The 22,959-nt window shown below is 42.0% G+C and overlaps 1 protein-coding gene across 1 annotated transcript in view; it reads right to left on the bottom strand.

Moving 5' to 3' along the window:
* The window catches only part of NUP210 (nucleoporin 210), a 307,403-nt gene that overhangs the window by 36,495 nt on the left and 247,949 nt on the right, over positions 1-22,959 (bottom strand). The window contains 2 exon segments of the mRNA XM_029600827.1: positions 17,453-17,576; positions 20,450-20,586. Of these exon segments, the coding sequence (XP_029456687.1) occupies positions 17,453-17,576; positions 20,450-20,586 (261 nt within the window).

A 22,959-nucleotide genomic window follows, 5' to 3' on the forward strand; every position in this document is an offset into this window, starting at 1 on the left:
GACCAGAACTGCACACAGTACTCAAGATGAGGTTGCATCATGGAGCAATGGAAAGGCATTATGATATTCACTCTTATTTTCCATTCTTTTCCTAAAGATTCTTAGCATTTTATTTGCTTTCTTGACTGCTGCTGCACACTGAGCCGAAGATTTCAACATAACAATAATGCCTGGATCCCTTTCGTGAATGGTGACTAATGTTTAACCTTCCATAGTGTAGCTATAATTTGGTTTACTTTTCCCTAAGTGCATCTCTTTGCATTTGTCCACATTAAATTTCATTTGCCATTTGAATGCCCAGTCTCCTAGTTTTGCAAGGTCCTCTTGCAATTTCTCACAATCCTCTTGTGATTTAACAATTTTGAATAATGCTGTCTCATTGGCAAATTTGATCACTTTAATCGTTCCCATTTCCAGGTCATATAGAAATATATAAAAAAGCAGTGGTCCCAGAATTGATCCCTGGGGCACTCCGCTATTCACCTTTCTCCATTTAGCCCTACTCTCTGTTTTCAATCTTTTAACCAGTTCCCAATCCACAATAGGCCAGTGCCTCCTATCGCATAACTTTAATTTAGTAAGAAATCCAGATACGCTAACTATGTCAACTGGCTCCCTTTTATCCATGTTTATTTACACCCTCAAAAAATGTAGCAGATAGGTGATGCAAGCCTTCCCTTGGCTAAATCCATGTTGACTCTGTCCTATTAAACTATGCCTACATATATGGATTTTATTCTTTATAACAGTTTCCATGATATTTCCCGGCACTAAAGTCAGGCTCACCGGTCTATAGTTTCCCAGATCACCCCTGGATCCCTTTTTAAATATAGGGGTTACATTGGCCATCTTCCAATCTTCAGGTACATCGGATGATTTTAATGATGTGTTACAAATTTTTACTAATAGGTCTGAAATTTTATTTTTTAGTTCTTTCAGAACTCTGGGGTGTATACCATCCAGTCCAGATGATTTACTATTCTTCAGTTTGTCAGTCAGGCCTATCACATCTTCCAGGTTCACCATGATTTGGTTCAGTTGATCTGAATAGTCAGCAATGAAAACCTTCTCTGGAACAGGTATCTCTCCAATATCCTCTTCAGTAAGCACTGAAGCAAAGAAATAGTTTAATCTTTCCGTGATAGCCTTATCTTCTCTAAGTGCCCCTTTAACCCCCTTGATCATCCAACAGTCCAACCAACTCCCTTGCAGGCTTTCTGCTTCGGACATATTTTAAAAAGTTTTTATTGTGAGTTTTTGCCTCTGTGGCCAACTTTTCAAATTTTCTCTTAGCCTGTCTTATCAATGTCTTACAATTAACTTGCCAATGCTTTTTCCTATTTTCTTCTGATGGATTCTTCTTCCAATTTTTGAATGAAGATCTTTTGGCTAAAATAGCCTCTTTCACCTCACCTTTTAACCATGTCTGTAATCATTTTGCCTTCCTTCCACCCTTCTTAATGCATAGTGTTTGTAATAGCAACTCTAATACATCTGGTCTGTGCTTCTAGGATGGTATTTATTTATTATTATTTTTTTTTTAACAATGTCAATGCCTGCTGCACTTTTTTTTTTTTTTTTTACTGTTGTAGCTGCACCTATCAGTTTTTTTTCTATTTTTCTCATTTTATCTAGAGCTGTGGATTTACATACTGTCCCCTTTCCTGGCTGACTTTCTAACTTTCTCTGTTCTGATTTTCCAGTCATTTGTTTCACAATCCTAAAACGTTCATGAGGCTTGTTAAAGGATTTTTAAATTTTGTGATTGAAAAAAAAAAAAAAGGTTTTGGCAACTCCCAGTGCTCTAGTATATTGTCAAATGAAATCTTTATAGGCTTTTCTATTTATTAAATCTTTACATTTCAGTCATTTCCTCTCTACTCTCTGCTTTTTCCTTTTATATACTATGATTTCCTTGGTAAACAATAGAAACTCTTTACAGCTCTCTTCTTCGTGCCTCCCCTCTGGCACCTTGGACTTCCGCATCATGCTCAGACCATGACCAGTGATGGATCTGAAAACAGGCGCCAACAAGGGGGGGGGGGGGCCTTCCCAGTTGATTTATGGGAAGAAAGGGGAAGGCTGACTCCCAATGTGACTAATACTTCTTAAGGCACTAAGAGCCCGAGGAGACCTTGATCTGGGAAGTGATTGTGCTGCCCACCCTTGAGCCAAAGCTTTGGGACCCTACCTGGGACTGAATTCTAGAGATCTTCCATCTTACAGGCACAGGTCTGAAGTGCCCAAAGAGACGTCCTGACACAATTGGAGCAATTTTAGAACATTGTTGTCTGGTCTCACGCAATGAAAGCACTCCGTGTGGGTGTCCATGATGGACATATGGTGCCCACAACCGCAGCTTTTGAAACTGCGGGTTTCTTTGCATTGCAAAATTTCACTTTGAGAGACAGACTGGGAATCCAGTTGTGCAATAGCTAGATGAAGAAAGCCTGAGGGGCTCACAAGGCAACAACTGCACATTGGAACTCCCATGCACGCTTAGAAAGACTTCTGCGTTCTGAGAGCTGGGTCCATGCTGGTGGTATTTGATGTTATTTACTGGTTAAGGCTGATTTAATCCTGTTTGTCGACAGTGAACACCAATTCAGATATGCTTACCCAAAAAGCCATATTTTAAATAGTATGTCAAAAGATTTGCAGACCAGAACAGCAAATTTCTTTAGGAACTGAATTTTTTCAACAAAGGACCTGTGTATGAAAAAAGTTTGCTTCTGCCTGACTGTCAATCTTATTTCTTTTTAAGGATATTTAAGGACCTTTGTTTTCAGTTTTTACTTTATTTTTCCTGGGAATTTCAATATTATAATTAAAAAATTAAGTGGAAAATGACTTGTCCACTAATTGTTCTAATGTTCATTACAGTTATTTTTTCACTGATTATTTTTTTTGTTAAATATTGAAATTTTCAGGAAAAATAAAATAAAAACTGAAAATGAATGTCCCTAAGGATATTACAATGCCTGGCACCAAATACAGATGAACCTAAAAAATTTCAATTTTTTCACATTTTAAGAACTTCTACACTAAACAGCCTCTAGCTCCAGAAGATCTGCATTTTGTGGTTGGCACCTCACTTGAATTACAGCAGTACAGCTCTAATACTGTCTAGGGACACAGGGAAGCTAGGAGTCAAGTAAGGGCAATGATGTTTTGTTGCTGGCATCTGTTGTACTGTAATACTGCTTCCCTCATTTGTCCCTTGGTTTATCAAAAGTTTTCTTCCATCTTATGCTTAGAGGAGGAAAATAAACTCTGGCAACAGAAGGCTCATAGTATCTTGGTGCCAGAATCAGCTACCCTATCCTGTTGGGATACAGATGCGAGCAACTGTGACATCTTCATTACTGTAAATGGAATCTGTTATGGGTTTCCTGCTGCATCACACAGGGGGCTCACAGACTTCTGCAGTAATCTGTACTTTTACATTGGCTGGCACTATAGTTCAGAAGTCAAAACATACAATTTACGGTACTTGGCAACTTACAAGTTTATACTATCCATGTTTGATACTATTTACCAACATTTCAACACTAGCTCAAGGTTACAACAAAGAAAAAAGTAGTACATCAACAAAACTGGACATGTGTGTAACTTTCAGCTTGCTGAATGTTTTTAATTAACTGAGCTGCTTTATAATTTTATTTATTTTTTACCTTGGCTTAAATGATAAAATATATTTTCTATTAGGAAAAAAAATATTTTTGTCCTATCACCAGCATATTTTGCACCTAAAAACTGATCTAAACATTCAAATTCTAAAAAATGCTCTGCAAAAAGAAAACTGCAGATACATTTTCATTTTTAACATAAAAGATGTATTAAAACTTGTGCTTAAACCATAAGCTTCCCTTATAAATCTAAACAGCAAAGGTATTGATTACATTTTTAATATAATAAGAAATGGACATAATTATGGTAACCTTCATATTATAACAATTGTGTTCATGCATGTTAGTGCACCTAAACATTTGATGCAGCTTTTTCTGCTAATAGCAGCTTATATCTGTTCTATGGTAGGATGGAATGAGAACATTTGCTGCACACTAGCTCGGCCTGTCAAAAGTAGATAGGAGGGAACTTTATTTATTAAATATCCATTTTTAAAAAGTAAAGTATAATTCTTTTTTTGCTTCAGTATGTGTTAGGTGGATAAGCTCTATTCCATGGCGTAAAAATGGGAGATGGTCAGATTAGGAGACTAAACCTTTGTAGTTATATGCATTAAAAATGTTCAAAATCTGGAAATGTAAGTAAAGCAAAGAGGAAAGCTGAACATAGTGAAAACTGGTGCACTGCTCGCCCACCTTTGTATCGAAGACAGCACTTGATTATTATGGTGGTTTATAAAACATATGCCATTCAGAGGTAGAAGCACAATAGATGTCATTACATAAGGACTGTTGCGCCGGAGGTGGACCCTTGGGCTGAGGTGCGGTTGACGCAATCCGTAGGAGGAATCCTATGGGTCCCCATCGTCGGCAGGTGGAGTGGGCTGAAGAATGGAGGTCGGCTGGCGCTTCACCAATACCAGCCCTTGCTCCCCGCGGGTTGATCCTTTGGGTACCGGGGCCGGCTGGACTTAGGTGGGCCTCCATATGTCGTCGATGGAAGAACTGGTAAAAAGGAGGCGCTAGGGGAAATTGTGCGCCCCTATCGCCTCCTCAGCAGCGGGCACCCAGGAGGGGTCGGCTGTGAGCTAGTTAGGAAAATGGACGCTCAATTTTACAAGCGTCCCTTTTCCTAACCTTTGCACAGCCACAGGTTAGGAAAAAGGATGCTCGTTAATTGAGCATCCCTTTTCCCTACCTGACCGCCGGCACATTTTTTTTTTTAATGTTGTTTTTTTTCTTAAAATGTCGTCCTCCTTTTTGTTCCTCTGACTTAATATCGCCATGATATTAAGTTGGAGGTAAGCAGAAAATACTGCTTTTCTGTACTTTCTGTACACTTGTTGGGCTGCTCAAAAATTAATGCCTGCTCCAGCATATGTTAATATATAAATTCAATGCTCTAACTACTAGTTTACTGTATACCTCCTCTGCTGCCAGGATAGTAACTTTAAATATTTTTCAAAAGCACACATACATTCAGTCATCTTTGAAATAGAAAGTCTGCCCATCAGTTTTGATTTATGACTTATGATCTGCATGAAGGCTTGAAGAAAAGTGAAGAATGAACACCAGCTGTTTAGCATAAATCCAGAAGTTGCACAAATACTTATTTGATTAATTGGAAGTGAACGTCAAAAGGACTCTTACATCATGGCTTGCAAATATTCTTAAAAGGAAGAACAGCCAGCACTAATAAGAGACCAGTACATACGAGTTCAAAAAGATTGATTGACAACACCTATTGGGTATTAATTTTCTGCAGGTAATATTTTTAAACAAACTAAAATTAAAAAAACACCACAGGTTGGGACTGGCCTGGTGGCTCAATGGCAGTGTGGAAGACAGTGTTAGAGAATGTAAAACTTAATTAGTTGGTGTGGATGGGCAGACTAGACAGGCTGTATGGTCTTTTTCTACTGTCACATTTCTATTTTCTATTGAAGAACTGGGAATGGTACTGAGACAGTGATCACAGTTCCTTGAGGGTAGGGTGTCCCAGCTAATGCTCAATAGTGACACCTATTGGCCAGAACTAGGGTGCACATGTACCAAGTTCCAGTCTGTCTTATGGCCAAGGCCAATCATTGTGAAGACTAAGCTATGGCAAGTTATAAAATAGGGGGGAAATACCCCAGGTGGTTGATAATGATGATTCATGGTACTTTTGTTTAAAGAGGCCAATTTTGATCGAGCTGGAAGTCCAAAGGAACAGGAAGAAAGCAGAGTTGCTTACCTCAATAAGATGCTCTCCGAGGTCAGCAGGATGTCAGTCCTCACACGTGGGTGACATCATCTGATGGAACCTGGTCTGCAAAACTTATGACAAAGTTTCTAGAACTTTGACTGTGCTTCACATGCCATTATGCCACTCATCCACAGGGAGGCCCCTCAGTCTTTATTTTAGCAGAAAAATACCTGAAACCAACTCCATGGAGAGGTGATTGAGTTTTATGAGGATTGACATCCTGCTGTCCTTAAAGAACACCAGTTATATGCTTTCGCCAAGGTCAAGCAAGATGACTGTACACACAGGTAGGGAATCAGTAGCTACTGGTTGTTCCCAACAAATATAGGGAGAAACAAGTGCCTATAGGCACAACAATATTTTTGTTGGCAATAAGCCTTTTACCCATTTTATACTTTACCTAACCTGGAAGGGACAGCCTGAAATAAAGACAGTCCCTAGAAGGGAAAGGAGTTGGATTCTACATCTCAAACAAATTCTTCAGGACAGATTGATCAAATCCATTGTCATGTAGCAATCCCTGTCCAAACAGTAAAGAGATGTGACTGAGTGGAGAGAACTCCATGTTACAGTCTTGCAGATCTTCTCCATGGGGGCTGATTGCAGGTGAGCCACCAAAGCTGCCATGGCTCACTAGATTCAAGCCTACCTGGGTGTAACAAGAGGTGCAATCTGCTAGCCAATTACAGTCTGTTTAACAACAGCTATCCCCAGTTTGCTGGTATCAAAAGAAAGAAAAAGCTGGGTTGGACTTTCTATGGGCTTCAGTCCATGCCAATAGAAGGCCAAAACTCTTTTGCTGTCTAAACTGCATATTGCTTATGCACTATGGTGGTGAAGTGGCCTAGAAAAATATGTTGGAAGGATGATTGACTGGTTACGATGGAATTCCATCATCATTTTAGGCAAGAACTTCGATGGGCACGCAAGACCACCCTATCATGAAAACATTTGGTATAAGGTGGATATGTTACTATAGCCTGAAGCTCACTGACTGAACGCTGAAGTGACCGCTAATGAAAATAAGACCTAGGTCAGGTACTTCAGGTCATAGGAGCTCAAAGGGAGCTTTAATCAGCTGGAACAGAACTATAGTGGAAGGCTTGATGGGAGGCCTGAGGTCCCGCATAAACCAGACAAGTAAAGGCGGTTTAAAGATGGGTTTACCTTCTATATGGTGATGGTAGGCACTAACTGCACTAAGATGAACACTTACTGAGTCGGTCTTGAAGCCAGACTCAGATAGATATAAAATGTAATCAAGCAGATTTTATATGGAGCAGGCAAAATGATATAGGGTCTTAAGCTCACACCAAAAACAAACCTTCCCACTTAAATTTCTAGGACTCTGGTGGAATCCTTTCTTGAAACCAAAAGAACTTGAGACACATCCTAAGGATAGATCAAGGGGGTGCAGGGTCAACCTCTCAATATCCAGATGGTGAGCATCAGAGACCTAATGTTGGAATGGTGCACCCTGCCCTGATCCTGAGTGATGATATCTAGGGAAGTCCCTAGTCTGATTGGTTCCATAATGAACATCTCCCTAAGAAGAGGGAAACAAATATGTCTTGGTCAAAAAGGGGCGACGAGTATCAGATTCCCTGTCTTCTTTGAGCTTCAACAGAGTTTTCGAAACTAGTGTAATCTGAGGATATACATACAGCAGATCCCTGTCCCAATTCAGGGAAAATACATTTGAGACTAGTTTGCTCTGCCCCCCTCTTTCTGTAAGAAACAGATTCATTGCAGATGTGCTCTACTGGCAAAATATCTTACTTGCGGACTATTCATGGGGTTTTGTAGACCAGCTTAATCTGTCTACCAGGACATTCTTCATGCCAGCCATGCAAGTGGCCATGAGAACTATCCCTTGAGAGATGGCCCAGCCAACATGTGGACAGCCTTCTGACACAGGAGTATGATTCTATGCCTCCCTGCTTGTTGATGAAATATATGGCTACCTAGTCTGTTTGATCCAGGATGAACTTGTTAGACACCAATCTCTGAAAACCTTTAGAGCATACCAGATCACCCTTAAATCTAGGAAGTTTATCTGATAGAACTTATCACGAGCAAACCAGAGATGAAGGGTGAAGAGCTCCTCTACACAAGCTCCCCAACCTAGGCTGGATACATCCATTGTGAGGACAATAAGAATATGAGCACTTTGGAAGAGGATACAACTGATCACATTAAAATTGTTCCTCCACCACGACAAGGAGTCCTTGAACAGTTGTGCGACATGAATGTTCTCCCATAGGTCCTGGATGACTTGTAACCACTATGACCAGAAGGTCCTTTAGGCTCTCCTCATATGGAGGCCTGCCAAGGAAGTGACATGTACAGTTCACATCCAACAGCCTCAACATGTCCCATGCTGTCTGCTGACTCATTCTTTTGCTGCGGACATCAGGGTGATAGCTCATTGTTGCAGAAGGAAGGCTTTTGCCTGAATAGTGTCTAGCAGAGCTTGGGATAGTTGATATTGTACCCTAATAACTCTAACACCCAGATGATCATATGCATCGACTCTGCTGCTCTCACTTGAGATGTGCTCTTGACCATCCAGTTATCTAGATTAGAGATGAGCTTTGTTTTTTTTCTACCGTGTCATTTTTTTTTTTGAGTCGGATGCTTAGGGGTAAAGTTCGTTTTTCCTCAGTTAGTTTTTTGGAAAAACGAACAAAAAACTAAGCGGGGAAAAACGAAACGGGCCCAAAAAACGACGCGGGAAAACGAAGCTCAAAAAAAACCCTCCCCAAGCATTAAAATTTACTATAATACATTAAATAAATCCCCCCCCCACCATCCCGATCCCTCCCCAAGACTTACTAACATCCCTGGATGTCCAGCAGGGTCCCATGAGCGATTTCTCCCTCCGTGCCGTCGGGCCTGCCTCACATCAAAATGGCGCCGATAGCCTTTGACATACTATGTCACAGGGTCTACAGGTGCCATTGGTCAGCCCCTGTCACATGGTAGAAGCAATGGATGTGAAGCAGGCCCGACAGCCCGATGGCATGGAGGGAGAAATCGCTTGCGGGACCCCACTGGACCACCAGGGATGTTAGTAAGTCTTGGGGAGGGATAGGGATGGTGGGGGGGGGGGGTTATTTAATGTATTAGGGTAAATTTTTAATGCTTGGGGTGGTTTTTTATTTAAAAAAATAAAATGTGCCCCTCCCCCCATACAAACCCGAAAAACAAATTTTCCCCGAAGTTCAGGGAAAATCTGTTTTGGGGTTCGTGGCCCCCGACCCACGACAAATTAGGCAATTTCGAAAAAATTGCCTAATTTGTGATAAACTAATGCACATCTCTAATCTAGATAGGGATGCACATGCTCCTCCAGGGTGCTTAGATGCGCCACCACCATGGGGTTGATGCTAGGCCAAACAATAATATGCAAAACTGGAGGTGACGGAATGCCAAGATGAATCTGAGATTTCCTGCAACCAGGAAATATCTCTATGTGGCTGTAAGCATCTTTTAGCTTGAGAAAGCATAGCCAGTCCCCATTTTGTAGAAAGAGGATTAAGGTTATTGATCAATATAAGTATTCTTGGGAGATGCTGATGCCATGTCTCTGACAAACTGACTACCAGCATCTCATTGAATACAGGAAGTGATCCTTCTTTTTATAGATATTGCCCAGGGAAACCATCTTTAACTTTTCTCTTTTGATAAACATGCTCAAAGCATGTCTAGGATGGGATAGTATCCCTCTGTTTTCTTTGGAGTCAGGAGGTACTTGGAGTAGAATCCCTGCCCTCTTTCTCTTGGTGGGATGGGCTTGACTGCATTGGCCTGTAAAAGGGAGGCAAGCTCCTTTTGTAGCAGTTGCTGATGAGTTGAGTGAGTCCAACTGAAGTCCGGTGGTTGATTTGGTGGAATACCCAATATATTTAATCTGTACCTTTTTCTGACAATGCTGAGGACTCACACATTCAAAATTACACTGGGCAATTGGTTTATGTAAATCCTCAGCCTGCATCCAATGGGAAAATTCTCTGGCAAAGGGACTAGAATGCTATGTTCTCTGTGATTCAGTAAAAAAACCCATCCAAGATATTGACTGGGTTGCTGTCTGGGGCTTAGGAGCCTACTGTTTCTACAGACATGTTTGTGGGGTCTGCTGTTAGTAGGCAGATAATAGTGCCTCCTCAGTTGGAAGAAGAGCCTCCTTTGCCCAACTCTCTGGTACTTTCTAGATGAGGCCGGATCTGGCATGCCAGTGGAGAGCTGTTGGGGAATGTTGCACAGTATTCCTGAAACTGTGCGATTGCCTCCTCTACCCTATTTCTGAAGAGATTCTCTCCTGTATATAGCATGTCAGCAAGTTGTTCCTGGACTTCTGGGCAGAGATCTGAGACCCTCAGCCAGGCGAGTCTGCAGGTGTCAATCACCACGTAGAGATTCTCAATACCATCTCAAAAAAATCAAAGGTCAAGTGAACCAGATGTTTTCCACTCTCCTGGTCCTTGTCCAGTAGTGACAGGAAGGCATAATAATTCTTTTGAGGGAGCTGCTTGGCCACCCTCTGCATCTGCTTCAGCAGATCCCAGATGTGCTGTCCCATGACAAGCTGGCAAGAGGCAATGTGGGCACTGAGCATTGCCCCTGTAAAACCTTCCTCCCAAGAGTGTCACAAGTCCTGGGCTCCTTTCTGGAGGGTACTGAGGAATAAGTCCTAGTCCTCTTGGCCTTCTAGAGCATGGATTCAACCACCACAGAGAGGTGCAGCAACTGTCTTGTCAAATCTGGGAGCCTTCTGGATGAGATAAATTTTGTTCACTTTCTTGTTGATGGGCGCTACAGAGAGGAAGTTCTCCCACATCCTCATCTGTACCTCCTAAAGAATTTCATGGATTGGGATAACCATGACCTCTTCTAGAGAGCTCCACAAACTGAAGGATATCCAGCACTTTGTTTCTGGTCTCCTTCTCAGTCTGTAAAGTGAATGACATGGACTCTGCCATTCTCCTGTGAAAGAGAGGTCCTCAGGAGGGGACTTCCTTCACTCTGGCAGAGGTGAGAGGTCAGAGGGGAGATCCATCGATGATTTCTTCAGAGAGGCCACAAGAACATAGCTGAACCCACATGAGTATTCTGAGTTCAATTCCCCATGGTCTGCAAGGGGCGAGGACTGCTGAGACACCCAATCCTTACCCATAATCCATGTGGGAAGCACTCTTGTGTGTTTGGGACTGCATCCTTTCCCAAGGAACCAGAGATTAATAATGGGGCAGCAGGCATCGACCCTGATCTTCCTTCAGGAATCGGAAGCAGTCCTGGCACTGGCACTCATGCTTTTGCTGTGCCGCTGGGCAGCCCAAAAGGCAGTGCCCTTGATGCTCTGACACCAATGCCTTGCAGCACACCTTCTCTAAGACCTGCTGGATCATCTTCTTCAACTCTTCCTCAAAAACAGCTGATGCCATCACCTATTGGGAGGGAGATGGGGTGGCCATGTTCTCATTAGAACCAAGAGGATTATTGGTGGCTGATACCAGTACTGTTGGAGTCTGCCATGAGTACTGGAATTTCTGGGAGGATGAACACTCCTCACCACAGAACCACTTCAAGAGGGTTCTCGACAGATACCAGACCATTCCCGCTCCTGGCATCAACTGAGACCGATGCCAATGCTTCTTCTGCTTCTCTCAATGCTGGTGTCAGAGGTGAAACCCTTGCCTTCTTAGAGTGGGAATAGCCAGAAGATGGCCTGTCTCTGTCTTCCATGATGCCACCAGTCCAAAGCAACATAGAGTCCTTCCCTCATCATGCCAGTGATGCTACCTCTACCAAAGCAGCTCTGAGGTCCCTCAATGTCAATATCTCTGAAGAGCAAACAAACCTCAGGTTCCTTCTTTCTCTATCTTGGCACTGACATATGCAATATGCATTTCTGTTCCTAAAATTAGAATGCAAGGAACTTTAAAATGCTTCCTAATGCTTTCAATATTTCTTGGTAATTCCCTGTTTTCATTTGACAGGCTGCTTAACAGCTTAGCGTAGCACACTATAGATAGATCAATTAAGCAATGTAGAGTATAAAAGTTGGCTTACATACAAGCTGTCAGAATGTTCATTTTATATGCAGGTATTCTACTGTAATAACACCCTTAACTAATGGTTACATCTACAGCCCGTAGAATCTGATCTTCTCACTTTTTAACCAATTGTTCATCAGAAAGTCAAGCAGAAGCCATTTCAAAGCAGCAAAACTAGCAAAACCATTTTTTTAAATATATTGGTGGTTAAAACAGACTTAGTAAGATGCATTTTATTCCTTCTCATTTTATTTGATGCCTGGGGAGATATAGGTGTTCACAAGGGTTTTCTATCCTGCTATTTATGTGCTCCCACTGTTGTGAATCTGATTAAGTGGAACTGCTGCCATGCTGTTCTTTCAGCTAAAATCCCATCTTGGGCAATGCACTGATGCATGCATGTAAGAGAGACCAGGAACAACTAAAAAGCAAACTCAAAGGAGGATATTAAAAAACAAAAATCATCAGGTATGGCTATAATACAATGGTGGCTTAACAAAAGAGGGATGAACCTAATGAATCTACCTAACAACAATTACTCCATTTGAAAATACCATGGACAATAAAGGTAAGGATACCAAAGATAGAAATACTGTGGATGGTAAAGATGCTGGCTGGACTATAGAGATGACAAATTGTAAATATATCTCAACATGACTAATAAAGGGCATTCATAAATTTGTGAAAATGGCTTAGCTCATACTTATCAATAGTCGCTAATTTCTAATCATAGCCCACAATTTTCTTTATATCTTTTTCCCAAGCAAATACAATTAGGTTGATATTCAACTGCATTTTATCCCGATAACAAATCTTCACTAAATCAATCACTCAGAAGCAGAATTCAGCTCCGTTTTGGGGATAGTAAAAAGATGTCGATATGTGCAAGAATGCCTGGACAAGTGGCAGGCTTGGATTAACATCTCTCGCATATGAGACACAAGCAGCAAATTAAGGGTATGTGGCCCTCCCGGGTCTTGCATTAGCTGAGCCAGGAGGGGAGATCATTTTATGCACAAATCAATATGTATGGATGGTTGCCCTAGTGCTTAGCGCAGTGGGCTGAGAACCAGGGAAGCCAGAGTTCAAACCCTGCTGCCAAGTCCTTGTGACCTTGGGCAAGTCATTTTATCTTCTGTTGCCTCAGGAACAAACTTAGGGCCAGATTTACTAAGGCTTTTCTCCCAGTCTGTGTGATTGGGGAAAAAAAGCTTAGTAAATGAAGCTCTTAGATTGCACACCCTCTGGGACAGGGAAATACTGTGTCTGAATGTAATTTGACTTGGCAGTTTAAAAGAAGAAAAGGGAAGGGGCGGTAGTTTTTATTTTTTGTCCAGGAACCCAATAAACAATTTACGATTTTCGTATTATGGGAGCACAATACAAGAAGATTTAGAAACATATTTGCCCATGGATGAATTTAATGTTTTGTCACCCCTAAGAATTGTTGGTGCTGTTGTCCCCTTCTCACTGTAAGGTCAGACGACAGAGAGAAGGTCTAAGGCACAGCTGCACAGTTTCTGCAGCAATTCAGAAGTAGATTCTGCGGGAATCAAACTAGAACATTCCAAATCACATTGGCAAACATTCCCATCTTTTATGTTATGTTATAAAAATGAACTAATTTTCTAACCTTGCTTGTGTCAGTATAATTTATTTATTTATTTTTATTTGGTGAGGAAAAGAGATCTCAAGCATCAATAGAGGGAAGCGATCTCAGGAATGGGGGAGAGAAAGGAGGGAGCCCAGCAATGGGCTGAGGAAAAGGTGAGAGGACTGGAGGAGGAAAGGTAGAGAGGTCTGGGGATGGGTAGGAAGGGAGATGGGGAAAGGAGGGAAATCCAGAATATAGTATAGGAGAAGAAAAGGGAGAGAGAGAGAGGGAGTTGCTGGGATAGAGGAAGAAGAGGAGTGAGTAGGTGGGTATAACGTGGTGGGTTCCAGGATCTGGGTAGAAGGGAGAAATAGAAAGGAAGGGAGGAAGATTCCAGGATCTGGGGGAAAGAATCCGATGTCAAGGGAGAGAGGATCTAAACTGCATTGCTGGGGAAAGAGGAGGAGGAGGCGGCTGGTATCCCTACCATGCTTTGGTATAGCTCCTCCTTTTATCTCCTTCTCTACGCTCCCATTCAATGTGGCATCCACACACACAGCTGGCACAATACCTTCTCTCTCTTGTATGTACAAACACTGTCCTCTTCCTCATTCCTTTCTCACACACACACACACACACACACACACACATTCCCCCCCCCACCCAGCTGATCCCCTCTCACCTCCCTCCCCAATGATCCCCACTCAGCCCTTCCTAACCTGCCCTTCCCCTCCTTTCCCTGAATGACAGGAGGGGGAAGGACTGGATTAGGGACCAAAGTAGCTCTTTGTTTTGCTATGTTTGCTCCAGGCTCCGCCCCTTCCAATCCTGTTTCTCTGCTGGCTTCCTGGAAAGGAAGGGGCTGGATCAGGAAAAAGTGAAATTCAGCACTGCTGAAAGGCAGCAAAATCTTCAACCAGCTGGCTTCCCCCAGATTTTTGATGCCCCAGGCACAGGCCTGGTGTGCCTACTGACAAAATCAAGGTTTATATTAGTCACAATGCCATCTTTCAGTGATCACATAGCCAAATCATTTTTCCTGAATGCCATTCTGCTAATCAGTGGATAGCAGATGCGTTCAGTTTGTTTTTCCCACCAGTGGGGTCTCTACATAATTTCTGATCCCTGAAGAAAAAAAGGCCAAGAACAGAAATTAGAAGGTAATATCTTTTAATTGGACTAATAATTCATTTTTGAATAATTTTCAGGAGTTAACACTCCCTTCAAAACAGGTAAAAAACAAAATGAGCAGATCAAGGCAGAAAGATAACTGAATATACCAATTATTCACAGATTTCATGACAAAGGTGTTATGAAGGGGGAGAGGGGAAAGGTGTATGTGGTGATATGATAGTGCTATTGTCTTTCTATCACCACCTTATCATTCTGTCTGGTAATTAGAAAGATTAGAGCCAACATACTGGGCACATTTAGGCCTTATTACATCATTAGTCTAGACTAAAGCCCTTCATATAATCATCAGTCTGTATGTTCACAATATCCATATCAATGAGACTATATATTTTCTGGAAAGTTTTCCTTTGCAGTTAAATATTAGTGACACTTATCCTCCTATTCTACATGGGCACTTATCCTCCTAAACATGGGCTGTTTATATCATGTGCCATGTACCAAAATGTATATGGGTTGCACGAAGAGATCTATTAAGATGTGACTGGTGGAACATTGGAGCTGTTTAACCACCCATGGTCCAACACTGTATTGCTGTACGACACATTTCAAAAACTAAGGTGGTGTGTTATTAATAAGGTTCAATCTGATTGGAGTTGGGGTGACCAAAAGGCATTATCGTGAACAATTCTGGATCTTTACTTTGAGATCAGTACACCCCAAGGGTTTTAATATTGATTTGTATAGTGTCCATGTTTATGGCACCATAAAGGCTAACTGTGCTCATCACGTCTAAAGAGTGAGGTCACTGAATTTAATTGGATGTTTAACTTGACAGACATTTTGTTTTTTTAAATAAGTCCGTGTTAAACTGCTGTTTTTGTAGACATCTTGGAGAGGATCAGCACGGTAGGGTGACCAATGGTGAATTGAGCAGAATCGATCTGTACAAGAATAACTCACTGTGTTTTGTGATTATATGTTAAAAGATGATGACATAATATAGTTTCTTCTTGTGGATATGTTTATTTGTTTATTTAAAGATGCCGATATTTCAAGTGAAAATGCGATACTGTTACTTTATTAAGTGAGCTGCCTGATGCAAAATATGCTCTTGAAGCATGGAAACATGTCGGGGTTGGAATAACAGAATAAGTACCGCTAATATTTAAATTATCTTTTTAACTGCAAAGGAAAGTTTAAAAATATATGGATATTGTGGACATACAGACCAATGATTAAATGAAGAGCTTTAATATAGGCAAAGATGCAATAAGGCCTAAGTGTGCCCAGTACGATGACCCTAATCTGCCTAAAGCCAGTTCTGTGATGCACCAATTATCTGGATTCTTCAGATTTATATTGCAATGGGATAGGTCACTGGATTTAGTAATTTACATCGTTTTCCCCTTATTTGTACTTTTTTGTGAAGTTAGTTAGAAAGCCCACTTGTCTGTTAAATCTTTCTGAGAGTAATTCTCTAGGGTGTGGTAAGAGGCATTACATTTTTAATGTGGAATAAACATGTTAATGCAGTTTTGTGACTCAGCCTCTAAGGGGGTAATTTTAACATTGGCCGCTTAAGTGCAAAGTCTGCAAGTACTTTTTACCCATGGACTTTGCACTAATTTTCAAAGTGAAGTATGCATATAATTTCTCTTTGAAAATTACACCAAGAAAAGTACCCACACACATTTATATCTGCTAATTTATGCAGGTACTTTTCATGGCAAAAAAAATGTGCATACTCTTGAAAATTTAGAAGTATGTGCATCATTTCAAACCCCATTCCAACTCTGCCCCCCATGAAAACCTCTCCCTCTGCAGGTAAAAGTCTGCAGAGCGAGGCCTTATGCACGTACATTTACCCGCATATTGTGCCAAGAAATTTTGAAAAATCCAGTTTCTGTGTGTGTGTGTGTGGGGGGGGGGGTGTCAGGCATGAGGACATGAATTTGAAATTTACATGACAATTCTGGTGTCTCTGTGCATCACAGACTTGCAAACACACACACACATACACACACACCTAAGAGGGTAATTTTCAAAGCCATTTCCATGTATAAAACAATACTTTACCCGTGAAAACGGGCATTAACCCATGTTAAAGTTAGCGTGATCAATGTTAACTTTAGTACCTGAATGCAATCTGCTTTGAAGTCCCCAAAAAAAACAGAATATAAATCAAATCAAATAAGTAAATAAAACAATGTGGGTTACCGGGCTTTAGTGAATAGCCCACATAGCTCCATAAAGCATATGCTTTTACCTACATTGCAGCTAGGGTGTTTCAGGGGCTGGATTAGGATGGGTGGAGAAAACTACATACATAGTTTTCATCGGAAAAACTACCTACAGAAAAAAGCACCTGCAAATGTCTGTGGGATACCTTTCCCTGAGGAAAATCAAAGTAAAAGTATGTGTGTATTTTTCGTTTGAAACCTAGTGCATGAACAGCAGGTAAAAAAAAAACTGGTCCCCAAAGGATTTAACAGATCCCTAGACTTTCTAACCTAATTCTGCTGCCTCTCATTTATGTTCTTATCACTCTGCCACTATGACTCCTTGTACGTTCAGGTATCATCTTTGATCTGTTTTTTTTTTTAACCCAATTAAGAGAGTGTAACTCCTGAAAGCTATTCAAGAAACGTACTAACAAAAAGGTTATTAGCTTAAATTTTTTTGTTGACCTTTATTTCTGCTCATTCAAGGGGACTTAGCATCCACACAAAGAAAGACACAGAAAAAGTATATGATGAAAAAGCAGGGAGAAAATTAGTGACCATAAATGTACCTTTCAAGTTGTTGCTGTTTTCCCCGATTACAACTATAATCTTTGAGGCTGCAATTGCCTGCAAATTGCTTTTTGCTCCGCTTACATGCATGGCTTTGGTCTTCTGTGGCGGGTAGATCTGAATCTAAAACACATGTACGTAAACCAAATTGGTGAAGGTTGTTAAATCATCAAAGCTTGCATCAGGATGCAATGATGTTAGAAAGGTAGGCTTGTTAATGATCTTTTTAACTAGTGTATTGTCTTTTTTTTTGTGTCTCTACTTTTAAAGGGTTTTTTGTTTTTTTTTGTTATATGTTAGCCTGGCCTTTCACCATTGATTTGCAAGCCAGCTGGAATCTGAAATAGCTTACCAGACTAGAACTACTGGCCCTGATTTACTCCTCCATCTCTTGTCCTCCTCTGATTCACTGCAGAAGCTTTCTTCAGACAGAGGAAATGTACTGTGCCTGATTTTCGGCTCGATACAGTAAAGTGGGGCCGCGGTTACCCCGCTCCTAACCCGCTTTCTACTCACTTTCCGGCCGCGTTAGCTCTTCCTGCGATACACTATCCCCTTTAACCCATCCTTACCGCCTCTTTAAATCACCGGGTAACCCCTTCCGCACGCGGCATGTATATTAAATGTAAATGATCAAATTAGCTATTCCCTCCCATACAGTAACGCACACCATGACTATCGCTATTTTACCCTGCCATTTTGCCGCGTGTTTAACCTGCTAACTTATCACCTACCCTTACCCCTGGGTTAGAGGCAAGGGTAAGGGTAGACGGCAAACTTTCCCCCAAAAGGAAACCTCTAAAAACCTAAAATCCCCTCCTCCCGAAGCGACTCAACATTACTTTTTGTTATTTTCTTACTTTTTGTTGCTTTCAGCTCCTTCCCTTCTCTGCCGTCCTCGGAGGGGGAAGCCGGCGGTGAAAGCGGCTTGCAGCGTTCCCCCCTGCGCAGGTCCCGGTTCTCCTTGCTCGGCCCTCATCAAATTGTCAAGTCAGGTGAGAGCCCACTGTTCTGTGCCCTCTCCAGTCACGGCGCAAGCGAAGGCGCGCTCAAGCTAAGGTGATCAGACAGTTCCTGCTTTGCTCTGAGATATTCAAATCAAAAGTCACGGCGCGAGCGAAGTGTACTTTCATTAGCCTGAGCGCCTGTCAATTTGGGCGCTCCGGCCAATGAAAGCACAGACGGGAGCGCGTGACGTCAGGGCGTGCGTCACGCTCGTCTATGTGCTTTCATTGGCCGGAGCGCCCAAATTGACGGGCGCTCCAGCCAATGAGACGGGCATGCTTTCATTGGCTGAGTGCCCGTCAATTTGGGCGCACATGGACGGGCGCACGTGACGTCACGGCGTGCGTCACGTGCGCCCGTCTATGTGCTTTCATTGGCTGGAGCGCCTGTCAATTTGGGCGCTCCAGCCAATGAAAGCACATAGATGGGCGTGATGCACGCCGTGATGTCACGCGCGCCCGTCTATGTGCTTTCATTGGCCGGAGCGCCCAAATTGATGGGCACTCAGGCTAATGAAAGTACGCTTCGCTTCGCTCGCGCCATGACTTTTGATTTGAATATCTCCGAGCAAAGCAGGAACTGTCTGATCACCTTAGCTTGAGCATGCCTTCGCTCGCGCCGTGACTGGAGAGGACACAGAACAGTGGGCTCTCACCCGACTTGACAATTTGATGAGGGCCGAGCCAGGAGAACGGGAACCTGTGCGGGGGGAACGCTGCAAGCCGCTTTCACCGCCGGCTGCCCCCTCCAGAGGACGGCAGAGAAGGGAAGGGACTGAAAAGCAACAAAAGGTAAGTTGGCACATGTCGAGCTGCTTCGGGAGGAGGGGATTTTCGGTTTTTAGGTTTTCATGGGTTAAAGTTGGGATCCACTTCCTGGTGCCTGTCATTTGAAATGACATTTGAAATGACAGGTACCAGCGCACCCAGGATACTGTATAGGCGCTGTATTAAGCGCCTATACAGTAAAATGGGCTGTGCGGGGCTAACGCTTCGCCTAACGCTTCTTGGACGCTGCTTACATTTGCATGAGATTATAGTACAGGATCGAGCGGTAGGTGAGCTGGACTGTGCGTGCGGCAACCTCGGGTGCGCCCGGCACTAATGCAGCTCTTCCTACCTGCCCTTACTGGATCGACCTGTTTGAAATTGTGGCTCAAGTGAACTCTAATGGCCAAGTTGGTGTCGCCACAGAATGATGTCTGACGCAGTCTTGTTTCCAACTGTGTCAAGCATGAACCCAATCTGCTTAGCAGCTCCTAATACTGCTATCACTGGGCTCCAACTCTCTAGGAAATCATTTTTTAAGCAATGCAATGTGAAAAACAATTTCAGTTACTTCTTGCAATTCCAAAACTAATTTGATCTGCTTTACAGGCACTATGCTTTATTTAGCAGAGAAGCATAGTAGTAATTGTATGTCTGAAGATAACGTGAATAGAGAAGTGTAGTCTTTCATTTAGATACAAGACATGCAAGTCTTTTTCATTTAGTAACTATCACAGAGCAATGTAAATATGGCACAAACACTTAAAAAAAAAATATATATATATCTACGTGCTTTGTGACGTTTTATTCAGATGTTAAAATTTCAATGGGAAACACACTGCATTGATCAAAAACTGTTCAGCATCTTGAAGCAGCAGATGCAGGAAAGGAAATCAGCCCTTTCATACAACAGCAAATAAAAAAAAATGCTAGCAGGTCAAATTGCTTTCTTTACAATTCGATGTGCAAGCTGCGGTAAAGATGTGCTTACAATTCCTTTAAATGCTTTCCTTTGTTTTCTCACAACCTGCCTAAGAATCTAGTACAAAGAAACTGGAATAATTTAATACATTTCAAACAAGTTTCATGCAACTGCAATAGGTATTCTAAGTTTTCTATGGAAAGAAAAATATGACCTTAAGTCCAAATACGATTACAACAGACAGCAAACAAGTCTCTGCTATGTTATCTTTCACAGTTCTGTGAAAGTTAATAGTGTCTCACCTCCCTATATGTTTTAAGTTGTCCAAGGATCTCATAATACACAGTGACAACTCCTGAATCCTTTGCTACAGCTGCACCAGTCTTTGGATCAACTTGAAGAATGTGGTTTGAAGAAGAGCTCCATATTCCTGACAAGCCTAGAGAGAAAAGATTTATTTGAAAACTATGGTTATTATTTTATACATTTACAAACTGGGTAACTCTACAAGCTGTGGCAAATGAAAGCAGTTTTATGGCTTGGCTCTTTTCCTTGAAAACAGGTCCCAGCACACTTTGCAAGCAGGGGGACTCAGCTCAATTAATTCTGAAGTCAGAACATCACAAACTCAAATGTGGAGAGTGTTCTCACTTTCAATTAAAAAAAAACCTGCTTCTAAAAATGAGCATATATTTCATATCTGAGTAATAAAAATATTCAATTTTTATAAAGAAAAGGATTATGTTTTAGAAATTACTTCCAATACTCCCTTCATTTTGCAGGTGGGGGTCCTTGTTAGTGAATGGGGCAGAAAGGATGCCCACTTGCCTCCTGCCCCTCCAACTTCACTTTAAAACGGCACTGGCCAGCCCCGAGACTGGCACCATAGTGATGTCAAAATAGTGCCAGTGTCAGGGCTGGCAGGCACCATTTTATTGAACGGCCATATGATTATACAGCTACGCAACAAAATGACTTCAGCTGACCCCAAGTCCAGCACCATGTTGATATCACTATGGTGACTTGAGGCTACTTGATGCCATTTTTATAAAGGCACTGGAGGGCCAGGCAACGAGTAAGCTTCCCTCCTACCCCTTTCACTAACCAGGTCTCTAGATGAAAGGCTTGGGATGCCTGGGCAGACCACAGCCCCAGCAATTGTTTTGGGGTTTTTTTGGTGGTTGGTGGGGGGGGGGAGGTTAGAGGTGCCCTAAGCACCCTTTTCAGTGGGAGACCTCAGAATGTCCTATATACTGGCAATGGAGCATTTTTTAAAAATTATTTTTAAATTAAGCAGCTTTTTTTTCAAAACAAAATAAAAGGAAATGAAAACATGATACTAGGCTTGATGGTCCGAGCCAGTATGGCAATTCTTATGTTCTAAAGATAAGATAGAGAAACAAATAAATGACAGCAGAAAATGACCAAATGATCCATCCAGTCTACCCAGCAAGCTTATGCTAGAATGTGCTGCATCAGCAAGCTACACCCCCCCCCCCCCCCCCATGCTTATTTTTTCCCCAAACTGTAAAAGAAGGGGCCCTTGTTGGTTGCTGTTTGAGTCCAATTTCCTTTTATCCTTGTCATGGAAACAGAGAGCAATGCTAGAGTTGCATCAAAAGTACCAGGCTTATTGGTTAAAAGTAGTAAAAGCCACATGTTTATTTGTTTGGGGCCCTTGTAGGTTGCTGCCTGAATCCAATTCCCTTTTCCCACTGCTGTTGAAGCAGAGAGCAATGATGGAGTTGTATTAACAGTATCAAGGCATATTTGTTAAGGGTAGGAACCACTACACCAGCATCCCATGCACTCTTTCCTTCATTTCCATCCTCTAGCCTTTAGAGATCCACGGTGTTTATCCCTTGTTCCTTTGAATTCTCACGCTGTTTTCATGTTCACCACCTCCTCTGGAAGGGCATTCCAGGCATTCACCACCCTCTCCATGAAGAAATATTTCTTGAAGTTGGCTCTGAGTAGTCCTCCCTGGAGTTTCATTTCGTGACCCTTAGTTCTACTGATTTCTTTCTAGCGGAAAAGGTTTGATGATTGTGTATCATTAAAACCTTTCAGGTGTCTGAAGGACTATATCATATCTCCCCTACACCTCTCCTCTCTTCCAGGGTACATATATTCAGATCCTTCAGCCTCTCCTCATAAATCTTCTGATGCTAACTCCACACCATTTTGGTCACTCTTCTTTGGACCGCATCTATCCTGTCTTTATCCTTTTTGAGATACGGGCACCAGTACTAAATGTATACTCAGGTGAGGCCTCACCAAGGACCTGTACAAGGGCATCAATACCTTTTTCTTACTGGTTATTCTTCACTCTGTGCAGACCAGTATTTTTCTAGCTTTAACTATTGCCTTGTCGCATTACTTTGCCACCTTCAGATCACTAGACACTAGGGATGTGCATTCATCAGGACGAATTAGACAATTTCAATGAAATTGCCTAATTCGTCCTGGTTCGGGAGCCCGAAACCCGAAAGAATTTTTCCCGAAATTTCAGGAAAAATTCGTTTTCGGGGTTAGTGCGCACTAATGAAAAAATGTTAGCATGCACTAACGGGGAGTTAGTGTGCACTAAAACAAAATTCGGGTCTCCCTGAATTTTAAAGGACCGAACCACGGGAAATACAAAATTTCCTGTGGCGGGCCAAAAACGAAGCCCAAACCAATAGATTCGGGTTTCACACATTCCTACCAGACACTATAACACCAAGGTCCTTTTCCCAGTCCATGCACATTAGTCTTTTACCATCCATCACATACAGCTCTTTTAGATTATCGCACCCCGAATGCAAGACTC

This window comes from Rhinatrema bivittatum, chromosome 4 (genome assembly GCF_901001135.1).
Source record: "Rhinatrema bivittatum chromosome 4, aRhiBiv1.1, whole genome shotgun sequence".
Lineage (NCBI taxonomy): Eukaryota > Metazoa > Chordata > Amphibia > Gymnophiona > Rhinatrematidae > Rhinatrema > Rhinatrema bivittatum.